Source organism: Malassezia sympodialis, genomic scaffold (genome assembly GCF_000349305.1).
Source record: "Malassezia sympodialis ATCC 42132 genomic scaffold, msy_sf_4, whole genome shotgun sequence".
NCBI classification, from domain to species: Eukaryota; Fungi; Basidiomycota; class Malasseziomycetes; order Malasseziales; family Malasseziaceae; genus Malassezia; species Malassezia sympodialis.
This window is the reverse complement of record NW_017387802.1, coordinates 581,476-596,194: the sequence shown is the minus strand read 5'-3', so window position 1 is coordinate 596,194 and position 14,719 is coordinate 581,476. Positions and strand designations below refer to the sequence as shown.

The window sequence follows — 14,719 nt, the reverse complement described above, 5'->3', positions numbered from 1 at the left end:
TGTATTCGAAAGTTACGAGCAGCACGCCTCCCAATGAGCTACCCATTTGTCCAAACGTTCTCGTTCTTGCTGGAATTGTGCGTACTGTACTGATAGTGGGAACTTCGAGCTCAAATCCACCACTCGAGGGGCTGCTGCCATTTCCTTGGCGCATTTCCAAACAGACTCGGATTCAGGAATCGTGGTAGTGGGTCTGTACACCGGTAAAACGGGCAAAACAGCAAGGTTTTCCAGCCAAACTTTTGCTTTGAGCACAGCATTTTCGGCCTGCAGTTGCTTCAGTGCGTTTCCTCTCGGGTATACATATTCTGTGGACACATTTTGAGTCGCAAATATTGGTTCTGCTGTCGCTTCTTGGGCATTCTCAAGCTGGGCACGCAGTTTTTCCACTTCTTGACGCCAATTCATATTCTCAGTAGCTTGTGTGTGACTCTTCTCAAGTTGATGCTGCAAGCGAGCCTCTCTTGCGCTTGCTGCTTCGGCTGCCTTCTCTCTCTCGTGCAGTTTTTGTTCCAGTTTTTCGAGTCGGTCTTTCCATTGACGTGCTTGCGCAGCATCACGAGCTTCGCAAAGCTCTGTGTAGATGGCACGAGCCCTGACATCCCATGGAGGCATATCGTCGATGGTTAAAACATGGTCTTGACTCATGGCCCCTGCTAAGACTTGCTCTGCTTCATCGACTAGCTTGCGCATGCCTGTACATAGATCCGGCATTGCATCGAGAACTGAAGTAGTTTCATCGTTCAACACAGCATCAGCTAGCGGGGTAGCCTGAAGTACCAGCGCGGATGATTGCCGCCCCAATTCGGGTAGTGACTGTATTTGAGAAAGCTCAATTGTCTCCTTGTTAGCATATAGTGATGCCAAACGTCGGTGAAGCCTGCGACAGGCAATCCGCGCACGTGAAGTGAGTGTGGCCCACTCTGATGTAGACGTGTCAGTGATTTTCTGCTGTATGATTCCCGCACATACGAGCAGTGTTTCCACATCATGCAATGTAAGTGAGGCACTCCCAATCTCTTTCGCGGCAAGGTCATAGACAGAGTCCATATCTGGTAGCGCGTGAGACACGGATTCGAACGCGGCCACGGCTTCTGTACATATACGCTCACACATTGTTTCATCAAACTGTCCACGCTCAAGCGTCTCGATGCAAGTTTTCAATTGCTTCTCGATGTGCTGAAGATGTAGGTGGTCTTGAGCATGACTCAAATATACGTCCGGGGGGGCTGACTTCAAAACAGCACTAATTTGTGTGGCCAGCGCGTAGACATGTGTGAGTGAACGGCGGAGATGGCAACCTGCAAGTGAAACATCGTCCAATGTACGTTGCACCAGTTGTTCCTGCACGTCAATCCCTTGAATCAGAGAATGTCTAATCAAATCGCACCAGCGAGCGATACGTTCATAAAACAAAAGTGATTGCAGTGCAGACTCATCAACGCCTTTGAACGACGGGGGCAGGTAGGAGCGAGTAATGGACAGTCGCAGTAGAGTTTGCTCGTGTTCAATGGCACGTAATCGAGGTACCATTGAGACCGAATTGGACGGAGAAATAACAGGGATTGGTGCGGACAGAGCGGGCGCAGGGGGTGCATTACACTTGGCACGTAATGTATCACGTTCCTTCACTAGCTCCGTGACCAGGGTGCGAAACTGCTCGATGGTAGAAGCATGAGAAGCCAAGTGCATTTGGAGTGTGTCTTTTTCGTTTGCAAACTGCGTCAATTTATCATCGCGCGCGTCCAGTTCTTGTTGCAACTGGGCTTCAGTGTCAAGATGTGTTGCCTCCAACTCATCATTCACTGCTTGGAGTGCTTCAAGTTCCTGGATTTCTGTCGACATTTGCTCAACACGTTCTTCCAAAGCCATATTTCTTTCTGACAGCTGCTCCAGCATATCCTGGGCGCCATGCGCAACATCCGCCTGAATTCGAAGTTCTGCAACTACTGTCTCGGCCCGTTGTAGTTGGTCTCGAGCACTAGCATAATCCAGCTCCAATTGGTCTTTTGTTGCTAAATCTGCTCGCAATGAAGCAAGCTCTCTCCTCTGTTTTGTATCAGTTTCCTGAGCCGAATCACGCAGTCGTATTAGAGCTTCTTTGAGACGTTCATTTTGTTCTAATAGCACAGCTGCATCAGCAGGCATAGCTGATTTGGCAGACTCCACTTGGTATTCTTGCTCGAGCTTCAGCTCATCTGCAGCATCGCGTGCGGCTTGGAGCTCCTGTTGCAGGGACTCAATACGTTCCTCTGCCATTTCAAAGTCAAGCGTGACCATTTCAAGTCCTTCACTAAGCTCGTCAATACGCTTTTGAAGTTCAATTTTCTCTTTCTCAAGAGCTGTGAGACGCTCCGTCGACTCTCGAAATTCCTTACTGCGTTGCACTTGTTCGTCCAATTTATTTTCTAGTTCTTGGACTCGTTCAAGATACTTTCGACATTCTGCCTCTACCTCATTTAAACGCTTCATATTGAAGTGAGGTAAATGTTGAGCTTCTTGAAACTGGCTTTGGGACTTGAAAGCATTGGATTCATCTCGAGATACCTTGGAACTTGACCCTCGAATTTCAGGGTCAGCTACTGGCGGAATCACCTGTCCGGAAAACCCGAGTTTTCTGGGAGACTCAGGAGATACCTGTAAATTCCCAGTTCTTCTCGAGCGACCTTGTGTCGCCATTCGGGCCCGCTCTGATGGAGACATAAACGAAGAATAAGAGGGAGAAGCAAGGGTATGAGAAGGCCTCTTCGAGGGCCGCATAGATGGGCGAGTTGGTGTAGATGCACCCGTACTGAGTACTGAGATAGAATTCTGCTGAGATACTTGCGTGCCCGGCTTGAAGGAAGATACAGCCGGAGGCCGTCGCACGATTGTAGATGGCCGCGAGATGGTGCGTGCCACCGATCTTGTTCGTAGTGAGGGACTAGCTGGCGTAGAGGGCGAAACGCTCCGTATTGACAAACTTTCGTCACCTGTGACCAAAGTTACTTGACTAGGGCGTACAAACACACCATAATAGGGCTCGCACTCAAAATAGCGTTTACCTTGCACAGATCCATCATTTTTACCGCACGGTTCTTCCAAGCAGATGCCAACCCATGGTCCTTGCGCAAATGATGTTTGTCCAACGAACAATATCTCCCCATAACCTATATTTGCCACTCGACAACGCGCGTGCAACCTCAGCGGTGCCGGCGACGCCATCGTGCACGGACGATGATACACAGACATGATCCACATAAACGTGTTGCATGGGTCACGTGAACGACGCGTGGGATACCTGTTGGTGAGCATTTGGCGATGCAACTCCGCTTGCTCCTCATTGTTCGTGTTACTATGGGGGCGCTTCTTTCGCGTCTGAAAGGCAAACTGTTCGGAACACGCGAACTCCGTGTATTGATGCTTGGCCTTGATAATGCTGGAAAAACTAGTATGTAGATGTGATACTTACTTCCCAGCCATTCTGTACAAGCTCAAACTCCATCGCAACGTCAAGACAATACCAACGGTAGGATTTAATGTCGAAACCATAACGTTCAAAAATATAAAGTTCAATGTTTGGGTATGTTTCTTTATCTGATCGCCAGGATGTAGGTGGCCAAGATAAAATTCGGCCCCTATGGCGGCACTACTATACAGGATCTCAGGGTCTCATTTTCGTGGTGGATAGCCGCGACCGTGCAAGAATGGACGAAGCTCGGGAAGAGCTTCACCACGTTCTGTCAGACAGAGAAATGCATCATTGTGTTTTGCTTGTGTTTGCTAATAAACAGGACCTTGCAGGCGCCATGTCACCACAAGAAGTGACCGAACGCCTAGGTCTTTATGCGATTCAGGATCGTCCATGGTTTGTGCACCCTAGCTGTGCAGCGACAGGCGAAGGTCTTTCCGAAGGCTTGCAATGGATGAGTCAAAATATTCCAGATATGCGAATGTAAACTCCCTTAATACCCTCCCATTTCAGTTTGAGAGAAATGTGCCGTCATTCGACGTTGATAGTCCTCCAGTTTGGGACATTGTGTGACATTGTGACCTAATCCACCACAAACTGCACATGCATCTCTCCTTGCAGACGAACCACTGTGCGGATCATGGAGTGCTTCTAGAAAAGATGGAACCCTTTGCTTGGCCTCCAAAAGTAAATATTTAAGGTCGAGCATAGTTTGATCCGTCACCTGTGAGTTAACAAACGTGGTAGCGATGCCGGTTTTGCCATTGCGACCGGTTCGACCAATCTGATGAACGTAATCTTCAATTTCCTTAGGCATTGTATAATTAATAACATGCTGAATCCCATGGAAATCAAGGCCTTTACTAGCAACTCCGCTGGCCACCATGACATCTTTGGTTCCTTTCTTAAAGCTTTCAATCGCATATTCACGTTCTTCCTGAGACTTTGATCCATGAATGGCGACTACTTCCACACCCTTGCGTAGAAGATATTCATAGACGTCTTCCACTTCATGTTTATTATCACTGAAAATAATCACCGGTGGCGCCGTCTTTTGAAGGGTCTCAAGCAAATATACCATCTTGGAATCTGGTTCGACATATTCAACCTCTTGAATCACATCTAAACTGGCCGCACCCGCTCGACCAACATTCACAATCACCGGTTTGATGAGCGATTGTTCAGCAAATTCCAATATTTTCTTGGGCATTGTAGCAGAAAACAACAGCGTTTGACGTTGTTGCGTAAAAAAGGTCATAATATTACGAACGTCTTCCTCAAATCCCATATCCATCATCCGATCTGCTTCGTCAAGACACAGGTAGTTGCACAGATCCAATCGAAGACGTTTCCGCTCCAGCATATCTTGTAATCGACCAGGCGTTGCCACGACTATATGAATGCCGCGGCTTATTGTATAGGATTGATCTGCCATATTGATGCCGCCGATGCACAGTAGGGATCGAATCCTTGCATAGCCCCCGTGCTCCAGAACTTCAGCAATTGTTTCAATATAATCATGAGTTTGTCGCGCGAGCTCTCTGGATGGACACAAAATCATACCTAAAGGTCCGTCTCCTTTCTCATAAGGGCATCTATGCTCAGCTTCAGCAGCAAAAAGAATCAGTGGTAAACAAAATGTGAGCGTTTTTCCACTTCCTGTTGAAGCAATGCCAATAATATCACGACCACTAAAGGCGGCTGGCAAGCACTGCATCTGAATGGGCGAAGGTCTCTTGATATTTTTGTGTTCAAGGTGCTCGACGATACATCTTGGCACTTTCATGTCCTTCCGTGAGTATCCCTCGCTGCGTACCTGAAAATAGGGAATGATAGGTGGTACATGCTCTCCTTCCACAACGACGTGATAGTGTTTTCGAATCCTTTTTTGCTGAGAATCTGACTGTTCCAAAATATACTTGGGTGCACGCCAAGAGCGTTTAAGAGGCTCTCCGTAGTGAATGTCTCTGGCCAATTCAGAATGCCCAGTAAGCTTTTTGCGCATGCTCTGTGCTTCTAAAAATCGCGCTTGTTCTTCGGCTCCCAACTCGTAATTATTTTTCTTTTGGTCGTCGCTTGTTCGAATTTCCCGGGCTGTTTCTAATAATGACGGCACTTTGACTTGGTCTGGTGATGGTTCCCTATCAGGTACTTGTGTAGTCCTGGCCATCTTCGCACGAGATGAATGCTTTTGCATGGCCTCAGACCGTCTTTTTTTTAAAGGAATATATGGAACATAATCTTCTTCTTCATATGCATACAAACGATCAGGTTCACTGGTGCCGTGCGCTTTGTCTCCGTCCGCCGTCATACATGCTCTCGTAAGACCTGCGATCGTCTGTGCTCTGATGCTCCTCCACATACACGTGATAGCCAAACTCGCCCGGACGCGGGTGATGCATTCACCCCCTGTTGCCATGGTGCGCAAGGCTCGAGCGCCACATGTATCGCTCGAGGCCCAGCTTCAGCAGCTCACTCTGCTGAGTGATGTTGAACCTAATTCTGAAAATTTTGAGCAGCTTGGTCCCATTATTAAAAGTTTGGATGAAGCACATCAGCAAGACGAGTTCCTGCTTCAACTGCGCGAGTTCGTACGCAAAAAAGACGAGGAAATAGAGCAGGTCTGTAACGATAATCATCAGGAGTTTGTTTCATCCGTTGATGAACTTTTGATTGTGCGATCGGGAACTGTGAACCTCAAGCACCGAATCAACGAATTGAACCAAGAAGTTCAATCCAGTGGTCATGCATTGTTTAAGAAGAAAAAAGACCTCATTGAGAAACAGCGTGTCAGTCAAAACATTAGCGACACAATTGAGGTTCTCCAAGAATTCCAAAATGTTCTGGAAATGACGTCCCTTGTGGATGATTTAATTGTCCAGGAGAAGTATTATTCGGCATTAAGACGGCTTGATGAACTTGAGAATGTGCATTTAAAGCGACTGATGCAGCATGAACTCGCCCAGATGATTCGTGATTCAATTCCTAATGTGCGGGAGCGTGTCTCTATGGATGTTACGAAACAACTCAAGAGTTGGATGTATGATGTAAGAGAAAAAAGTGGTGCGGTAGGACGTATTGCCCTAGAAACGATGGAAGCCAGGCAACAGAGGTGGCGCCATCGCAGCCAGAAGGATCCCATGCTTCGCATGTCGTCTATTAACAGCCCAATCGAACAGATTGTCAATGAACGGGTTGAAGTTAACTTTTTGCAAAACGATAAAGTCCAAGTTGATTTCAAGCCTTTGTATCAATGTATTCATATTTATGAAGTATTGGATCAACGTGAAAAACTGCAAGTAAATTACCATGAAGACCGCAAAGCGCAGGCCAATCTTCTTCTTTCGCGTAATCTTAACATGCACCAAAATTGCCATGATCTGATGGCTCTGTTGGAAGAAGTGGTTGGATACTTTGTCATTGAATGTCATGTATCCTATACTTCCCCTGCTGGTTTCCGGCCCATGAGCGAAGTGGAAGATGTGTGGGAAAGCATGTGTGAGCGTCTTGTCGATATGGTAAATGTCGGCCTGCGTGATTGTAAAGATACGAAGGCATTTATCGAGACCAAATCTGCCCTACAGACATTCGTTCGCACCCTGGAGAGCCTCGAGTTCCAGGTATCGCGTATGAATGGACTTATATTATCGCTTTTCCGTCGATTTGCAGAGCTTCTCCGCGAACGATTTGCTAGCGACTTCCATCAAGCTGTTCGAGAGGCGCAACACCAGCCAATGATCGTGAACAATCCAGGTGAACTTGCCAAAGTTTTGAGTGTTTGCTGGCTCAAACCTGGCGAAGCGGAACAGCTTCAAAAGCAGCCTTTCCCCTTGTCCTTGCCCTTTTCGCAGACATATCCTTTGTGTTGTATGGATATTCGGAGTTTGGTGGAACAATATTACAACTTCTCCGGCGGCTCTTCACAGCGTATACGCGACATTGACGTTATTTTGACGCAATCCTTGGATGAACTACTGGTGCAGCAAATCAGCGTCAATATCCGAGAAACTGTTGAGCAATCTAATAATTTGAGTCAAATTGCACAAATTATCGTGAATATCGAGCATTTCCAGCTGGCTTGCAAAGAACTGGAAGCCTGGCTCACAGATTCTCGGACTCCCAATCCAAGCTGTCAACTGGTGCTTGGTGCTTCCCATCACTTGGCTACTACGCTAGAAATAGCGCAAAAGCGCATTGATACGGCCTTGTTCGTGAAATTGGATCAGTTCCTGGATCTTCTTGAGTACGATTGGACGCCATCCCAAGTGAGGCCAGGCTCGCAGCAGGCGTCACCTTACCTGCGGGATTTAATCGATTGGCTCTCCACGATGATGGACAGTGCTCTTATCCTTCTACCAAATGATGCGAAGCATGCCACATTTCAATCATGCTTTATGCATATTACGAATCGGCTATTGAATTCGTCTTTGCTTGACAGAGACGTTTCTAGAGTTAATATGGCCGGCTTGACACATCTAGAGATGGATGTCACTTTCCTTTACAACTATGCTTTGTCATTGAAGATCGGTGGAATGGAAAATGTATTCGGGCAGATTCGTCAGACGCTCGCTGTCGTGCTGTCTGAATCCGTCTCCGAATATGCTCTTTCGCCTTTGGCACGCTCACAAAAGTACGTTTCGTATTCTAACCCTAGATTCTCTCAGGTGCAGCCTGTGAAGGTGGCTCAGATTCTCGACAAGCTAGGTGCCTATTATTCATCGCAATCAGGCCGAGGGGACCTGGCCCAAAAGTGCATGCGCGAAAGAGATATGGTTCGGCGGCTTATCCAGCGTTGATATACCTCCCTCACACGGCTACGCTGACTTGGAATGGTTGTTGTAACCGAATTTTTGATGACCGATAAATACCCTATAAGAATATCTGTCCATCTCTAAATTCAAAGTTTTTAGAAAGTACTAACCGTCCTTTGTTCAATTAGTCGGGTCATGTTTCTAGTCGGAATTCGATTCGAGGGACACTCGCTCTTATTTGTAAAACAGGTTATCGATGCAGACAAATAGTGTTCAATCCAGTATGTTTGATAGAAAAATGGAAGATGTTTACAGAGTCGTTGATGATCAGGCCCCGAAGCCGGGAATGATACATGGCTCGTGCGAAGAAGCCGCGATTCAGTTCGTGGAGGTCAAGCACTGTCACGTGGACGAACGAGACAAAGACACCTACGCGTGCCTCCACGATGTCGGGGGACGCGTCTGCCAGCGGGGGAGACGCGTTCATATATGATCCCCAGCCGAACCTTGGGGAACAGCGTGAGTTGAGACGAGAATATAGAGCTCTTCTAGCAAATGCACAAAGTAAGTACGGACATATCTGATGCAGACACACGGCGACATCTGCCCGAAAGTACCATACAGGAGCTCGGTGACATGGTGCGAATCGGCGATGAGCTGTATTCCAAGGTCAAGGCGCCAATGGATGGACTTTTAGATTCGAGGTATCTACTCAACATTTCGGATATGGGTGCAGAGATGACACGCACCATGCGCATTGATGCCGACGCGTTTGATATGGATGAGTATATGCAGAAGGTTGCACATTTCATCGGTGGATCTACAGTTGCTGTATCATCACGGCCAGACGAGAGTGCGGATGATATGTCACAGATTTTCACTGGTGATACGGACACATGGAATTGGGATCGACTTGGCTTACTGGCGGCACGTCACTCGCGGCGTGCGCCTGTGGCGGAGCATTTGCTGGGCCCGTTGCAAGTTACTCCCAAACACAGGAAGATAACTCGCACGTCTCGTCTTGATGCAGATGCAGAGCAGGTCGCGCCTCAGAGACTTGATGCATCCGCTATTATTCCGTCGGAAAATGAAACCTCGCGCATGGTGCTGGACATCGCGCGCCGTTTGGAGGAATGTTGTGGTGAAGATGGTATCAACATGTTCCGTTTTGCCCTGAATCCAGACAGCTTCTGCGACTCAGTGGAGAATTTGTTCTACATCAGCTTTCTTATCCGGGATGGAAAAGCTGCCATCATTGAAGACAATGAAGGGGACCCAATTCTCTGTATGTATGCGTGGTCTTACTCAGTGTTATGTGAAGAGCCCACCGAAGAAGACAGGCAGGCAGGCCTTACGCGACGTCAGCTCGTCCTGGAGCTTGACGTCCCCACCTGGCGTGAACTAATTGCTCTGTACAATATCAGTACCCCCATGATACCTTCTCGAGAGCAGCTCACGGCATTGCCGTCTACGGAAGGATGGTATAGCTGAGCTAGCTAGACATGCAATGTATCCAGCACGCAGAATAAACGCCGCAATTCGGGCAGAGTCCATGTGCCCAAGTCATGGGAGGGGGGCGCGTCCGCCGCAATCTTTTCCGGGAAAGTTGCCTTAGCTACCGCCCACACCATGTCCTGTACACGAAGTGACTCTGAGTCTTGGCTGTCGGCGGCACCAGCATGCCAAGCTGGTGCTGCCTTTTCGTCGCGCAGCCGAACATTGATCGTACGGCTTTGGGTCTCCTGCTGCCCCACGATCAAGATAAAGTTGTAACGTTGAAGCTGTGCATGGCGCACTTTCCTGCCCAGAGTGTCGCCTGAGGAGCTCAAGTAGTGCGGAGGGAGCTCCACTTGGAAGCGCGTACGTGAAGGGACTTGTAAAGTATGATGAGCCATAGACGCCGAGAGGAACGGGTTGCGCGACATGCGGGTTTCTTCCGTAGTTCCACACAATGTAGCTTGCACTTCCTGTGCGTACGCCGCAGTGCGTTCGTAAGACTCTGGGTCAGAGCCAAACGCGGGGATCACTACCGCCTGGCGAGGGCTGAGCCAGAAGGGCCACCAGCCCTTGCACTGCTCCACGAGAATGGCCAGAAACCGCTCAAAACTGCCAAGAATGGCCCGGTGGATCATGACAGGACGCGCATATCCAGGCCTGACTTCGTGTGCCCCTTCTTCGCTTGGTGCCTGTGCATATTCAAGCTGGAAGCGTTCCGGCAACTGGAAATCGAGTTGAATGGTGGCAGTTTGATGTTTCCGGCCCATCGCATCCACTAAACGGATATCAATTTTGGGACCATAGAATGCGCCATCCCCTTCATTCAGAGACCATGGCTTTCCACATTGATCGAGCGCTTGTTTTAGATTGGCCTCAGCGCGATCCCACAAAGAGATATCGCCAATAAAATTGTCAGGACGCGTCGATAGCACAAGTTCATATCGGTCGCCGAATCCAAAGACTCGGTAGCCGAGGGAGAGCATATGCAACATGCTTTCGATTTCTCTTGCCACTTGGGACGGCATACAAAAGACATGTGCATCATCTTGGTGGAAGCGACGCACACGGGTCAAACCTGAGAGAGAGCCTGATGCTTCGTTGCGATGTAGGGGACTGAATTCAGCTAGACGCCATGGCAACTCGCGATACGAGCGCGGCTGATGCGCGAACATGACGCAATGCCCTGGACAGTTCATGGGCTTCAGGCCAAAGACACCATCGTGTTCACCGCAGCATGAAAATCCCTGTGCGCTGAACATGTCATCGCGGTATTTGTCCCAGTGTCCGCTCTGCTTCCATAGGGAACTGCGGTATAGCTGCGGCGTCTGCACTTCCTCGTATCCGAATGCATCGTACAAGTCACGAATCACACGTTCCACTTTTCGGATCAGGCGCATGCCGTGAGGCATCACAAAAGGACTGCCTGGAGAAGAATCGTGTGCGAAGAAAAGTTGTTGTGCCATTCCGAGATGCCGGTGGTCCGATTTTTCCAAGTCGGACATGCGAGTCTTGTACTTTTGCAAGTCATTGGAGGATGGGAAAGCAATCCCGCGGATCCTGAGCAAGGGTTGCGATCCCTCCAATGCCCATGACGCCTGGAGTGTGGCCGTAGACCATCCCAGGACCTTGACTGCCTTGATCGGCTTCGTTTGGCGCAGCAACGTGGTATCGCCATGACGCGGAAGAACACTGATTGCACGCGATTCAGCATAAACAACGGGAACACGCTCTTCATGGTCAGCATAGTCCAATATGGTGCGAAGCACAAGGGGATTGTGACCAAAGAGTCCACAGGCTTCATGCCATGGAAGCGGTTCGACAGAGAGGGGTAATCCACTTTGACAGACCTGCTTTACGGCGCGCTCGATATCGGAAAGCTCCTCATCCGCCACCTTGGGTGAGCCCGAACGAAGCACAGTCGTCACACATGTTTGAAGCGCCTCGTCTACTTGTAGGTGGGCTTCGTGTAAATGGGCGCTGAGAGAAAGAGGAGGATCCATGCGAGCACGAAGGACTTCGATCGTGTATCCTGAGGTGGCATCCAGCTCATTTCCTGCACTTTCTGTGACCATTGGCACAGAGCAAATGGCACCTTTGCAAACTTGCTCTACGGCGATGCATTGTGCATACGCGGCAGACAGCCAGAAGGTACGCTGCGCAAGCTTGTCATCGGATTCGAAAGGCAGAAACGTTAGGTACTTCGCTGATGGCGAGGGTGTTGCGCTCAGAGAAAGAGGCTGGCCACGGTCATCGCGCGCGACCACATATGCACCCGCTTCGTTCGAGCACGCCGTGTTTAATATTTGCGCCGCACTGGCGGGTAGGTCGGGACGCACGGGAACTGTGCGGGCATCGACGCTTACCGGAGCACACATACTCAGGCGGGCATGGCGTACCGTTAGGGGTCCTCGAGCCCATGTCCGAAGAATTCGGACGTCGCGCCCTGGCACCAGCATGATGGGAGGCGCAAAACGCACGTGGCGAGTGGATATTTCACGCCCGTGCGATAGCGGCTCGCCCGGACCGCACAACCTGCCATCCACTATGACGAACAATGCAACGCTAAACCATGCCCAGCCGGATCCGATCCTGTACTCGTTCCCTACGTCGGAACTTCTGAGCGAGAAGCTAGCTGATTTTGTAATTAAGGTACGTGGCTGAGTCGATAACAGAAGGCGCAAAATGCAGCGATCGAGAGGCGCCAGATGTTCACGATCGCCTTGTCCGGTGGCTCTCTTCCCAAAATGCTGGCCAAGGGACTGCTGGCACGAGATGACAATGCAGTCCAGTGGCACAAGTGGCAGGTATTCTTTGCCGACGAGCGCCTGGTTCCGTTGGATCATGCTGACTCTAACTTCAAGTTGTGTGACCAAGAGCTTTTCTCCAAGATCCCTGGATTCCCTCGCGAACAGATTCACGGAGTCGATGAGTCTTTACTTGAAGATGCAGAGGAGTTGGCGGATGCGTATGAGAAGCGCTTGGTAGACACATTTGCTGGGAAAGAGACTGTGCGCCACCCCGTGTTTGATCTCATTTTGTTGGGAATGGGTCCTGATGGTCATACTTGCAGCCTGTTCCCTGGTCATGAGCTGCTGAAGGAGCAGGATCGTTGGATTGCCCCTATTGAAGATTCGCCAAAGCCACCGCCTCGTCGCATTTCGTTCACCTATCCTGTCCTTAACCACGCTCATAATGCAGCGTTCGTGCTCGCTGGCGAGGGTAAGCAAGAAATGCTGGCCAAGGTGCTTGATGAACCCAAGCTGGGTCTTCCTGCGAGTCTCGTTCGCCCGTATGCGCCCGGTCAGGTGCTGTTCTTTACCGACGAAGCAGCCGCTGCCAAGACCCACTATCCTCGTAGCCAATTTAATCTGTAGGCCAGAAAGTATTATGATAGAGCTAATGCTACTTGGTCCACGTCGTTACCCCTTTGCTTGGAATCAGCGAGCGTCTCATAGCCATAGGAAAGCGCATCGATGAGCAGGGCCATGCGACCCGTCGCAGGACTCGTGTTCGTGTCATCCACCAGCAGGGGGTCATGCTGGCGGAGGGCATCGAGTTCATCGTCGAATTCTTCAGTAAGAGTTTGCATGTAGAGGGAGCGCAACGCAGTGCGCTGCTTTTCTTGCAGCTCCTCAGAAATCTCCGCGGATGTCATTGTCGACAGCCGCCCGCCCACGATGGTTCGGGCTCGGTCCGACGGCTCCGATTCGCCAACATACCTAGACGGAAGAGGAATCTTGGGGGCTTCCAAGGTATCCTCATGAGTATATCCATCGTCTAGATCCAGGTCATGGTCGTTATCGGGTTCCTGATCGAAAGTGTGGCTCATTTGCGCATCGCTCACCTCGCTGTCACTGCTGTCGGAAGAGCTCTCACTCGAAGACTTGCGAGAGGGCTTCTCATCGTCCGAAGAGTCCTCTGATGATGACACAACGGCTGTGCGCACCTTGCGGGCACGCTTTCGCCTGGGGCGCCGCGCGATGGCATCCGCCGACGACATCGGCAGCAGCAAAAGGCCCACTCCACTTGCGCACATCCGAATAGGGGGTGAGGGATTGGGCGTTGGGTACGCACTACGTCGGGCAAAAAAAGCTTCGTAGAGATCTGGGTATATCTACGTCATGGAAAGTGCATCTCGAACCTTTTTTACTTGCTCAGGCGTTAGTTGTTCAAATGGCATGACTGTGCCAAGCGCATTTGCCCCGTGATAGGGTGGACGAGTGACATCCATGTCGCCAGGGAGACCGCTGCCCGACTGGGTATCGTAGAGTGCCAGCGAAGAGGTGGATAGACCTGCTGACTGCGCAGCGACACGGTTAAATAGAATGCGGTCGCTGTGGAAAAGTCTCAAAGGTCAGAAGAAGGCCAACATACTCTCCCATATTTTCATTCAGGATCCATTGGTCCTTTAATGTGGCACAGAAATCCGCGGAAAAAAGTTCATGGAGGTAGTGCGCCAAGCATGTAAGGAACATGGGTTCTTCAGGATGCGTTGACCAAGCTCTTTGTATTGCCATGCTCAGATACGGCAGCATATTGACTCGCCCACTCGCCGCCTGAGTAAGAAGGATGAGCGGCGTACCTCGACAATTGGGTGGATCAGGATGGGTGGGAAAAAAATGGTAGGAAGGACAAGCTGGGTATTTTGAACCGTAAACTGTACGCTGAAGCGAAAGACACCGGGAAAGTAGGGACCTTGTCGTACAAAGACGGTCCCGCAGAGCCCTAGTGTAAGACAGTGAAGAAGACGTACGCAAGGGGTCAGTCTCATCGGGCATCAGATACACGCCAGGGGGCATGATGCCTGGCTCACAGAGGTGCGCCCTGTTCAAGCATCAGCGTGGATGTGTACAACTTACAGCTGAATGAAAATTTGCTGTCGTACTGCTAAAAGTGTATCATTGCTGAGGTCGGAAGGGCGACGAGACGCCTGCATAGTTCGGACGCCAAGCCGGCACAGACCTTGAACGATGGCTGGCTCAGCTGATCGACAGGAGCGTGAGAGCCAGTGGAGCAAATC

General features: G+C 50.0%; 5 protein-coding genes across 5 annotated transcripts; 3 read left to right on the top strand and 2 right to left on the bottom strand.

Annotated features, from left to right (window-relative positions):
- Positions 1–12: 12 nt before the first annotated feature.
- On the bottom strand, positions 13–2,472 carry MSY001_1124 (uncharacterized protein; the record flags this gene model as incomplete). Its single annotated transcript, XM_018886231.1, has 2 exons — positions 13–816; positions 1,531–2,472. The coding sequence occupies 2 exons, from the start codon at positions 2,470–2,472 to the stop codon at positions 13–15; spliced, it is 1,746 nt and encodes a 581-aa protein (XP_018739725.1).
- An 864-nt stretch (positions 2,473–3,336) lies between these two features.
- MSY001_1123 (uncharacterized protein) lies at positions 3,337–3,938 on the top strand (the record flags this gene model as incomplete). The annotated part of the gene is made up of 3 exons (XM_018886230.1): positions 3,337–3,430; positions 3,459–3,562; positions 3,588–3,938. The coding sequence occupies 3 exons, from the start codon at positions 3,337–3,339 to the stop codon at positions 3,936–3,938; spliced, it is 549 nt and encodes a 182-aa protein (XP_018739724.1).
- A 4,900-nt stretch (positions 3,939–8,838) lies between these two features.
- Positions 8,839–9,607, top strand: MSY001_1122 (uncharacterized protein; the record flags this gene model as incomplete). The annotated part of the gene is made up of 2 exons (XM_018886229.1): positions 8,839–9,487; positions 9,543–9,607. 2 exons carry the CDS (start codon positions 8,839–8,841, stop codon positions 9,605–9,607), a joined length of 714 nt encoding a protein of 237 aa, XP_018739723.1.
- A 91-nt stretch (positions 9,608–9,698) lies between these two features.
- Positions 9,699–12,074, bottom strand: MSY001_1121 (uncharacterized protein; the record flags this gene model as incomplete). Its single annotated transcript, XM_018886228.1, has 1 exon — positions 9,699–12,074. One exon carries the CDS (start codon positions 12,072–12,074, stop codon positions 9,699–9,701), a length of 2,376 nt encoding a protein of 791 aa, XP_018739722.1.
- A 369-nt stretch (positions 12,075–12,443) lies between these two features.
- MSY001_1120 (uncharacterized protein) lies at positions 12,444–13,073 on the top strand (the record flags this gene model as incomplete). Its single annotated transcript, XM_018886226.1, has 1 exon — positions 12,444–13,073. One exon carries the CDS (start codon positions 12,444–12,446, stop codon positions 13,071–13,073), a length of 630 nt encoding a protein of 209 aa, XP_018739721.1.
- Between the last annotated feature and the right edge of the window lie 1,646 nt (positions 13,074–14,719).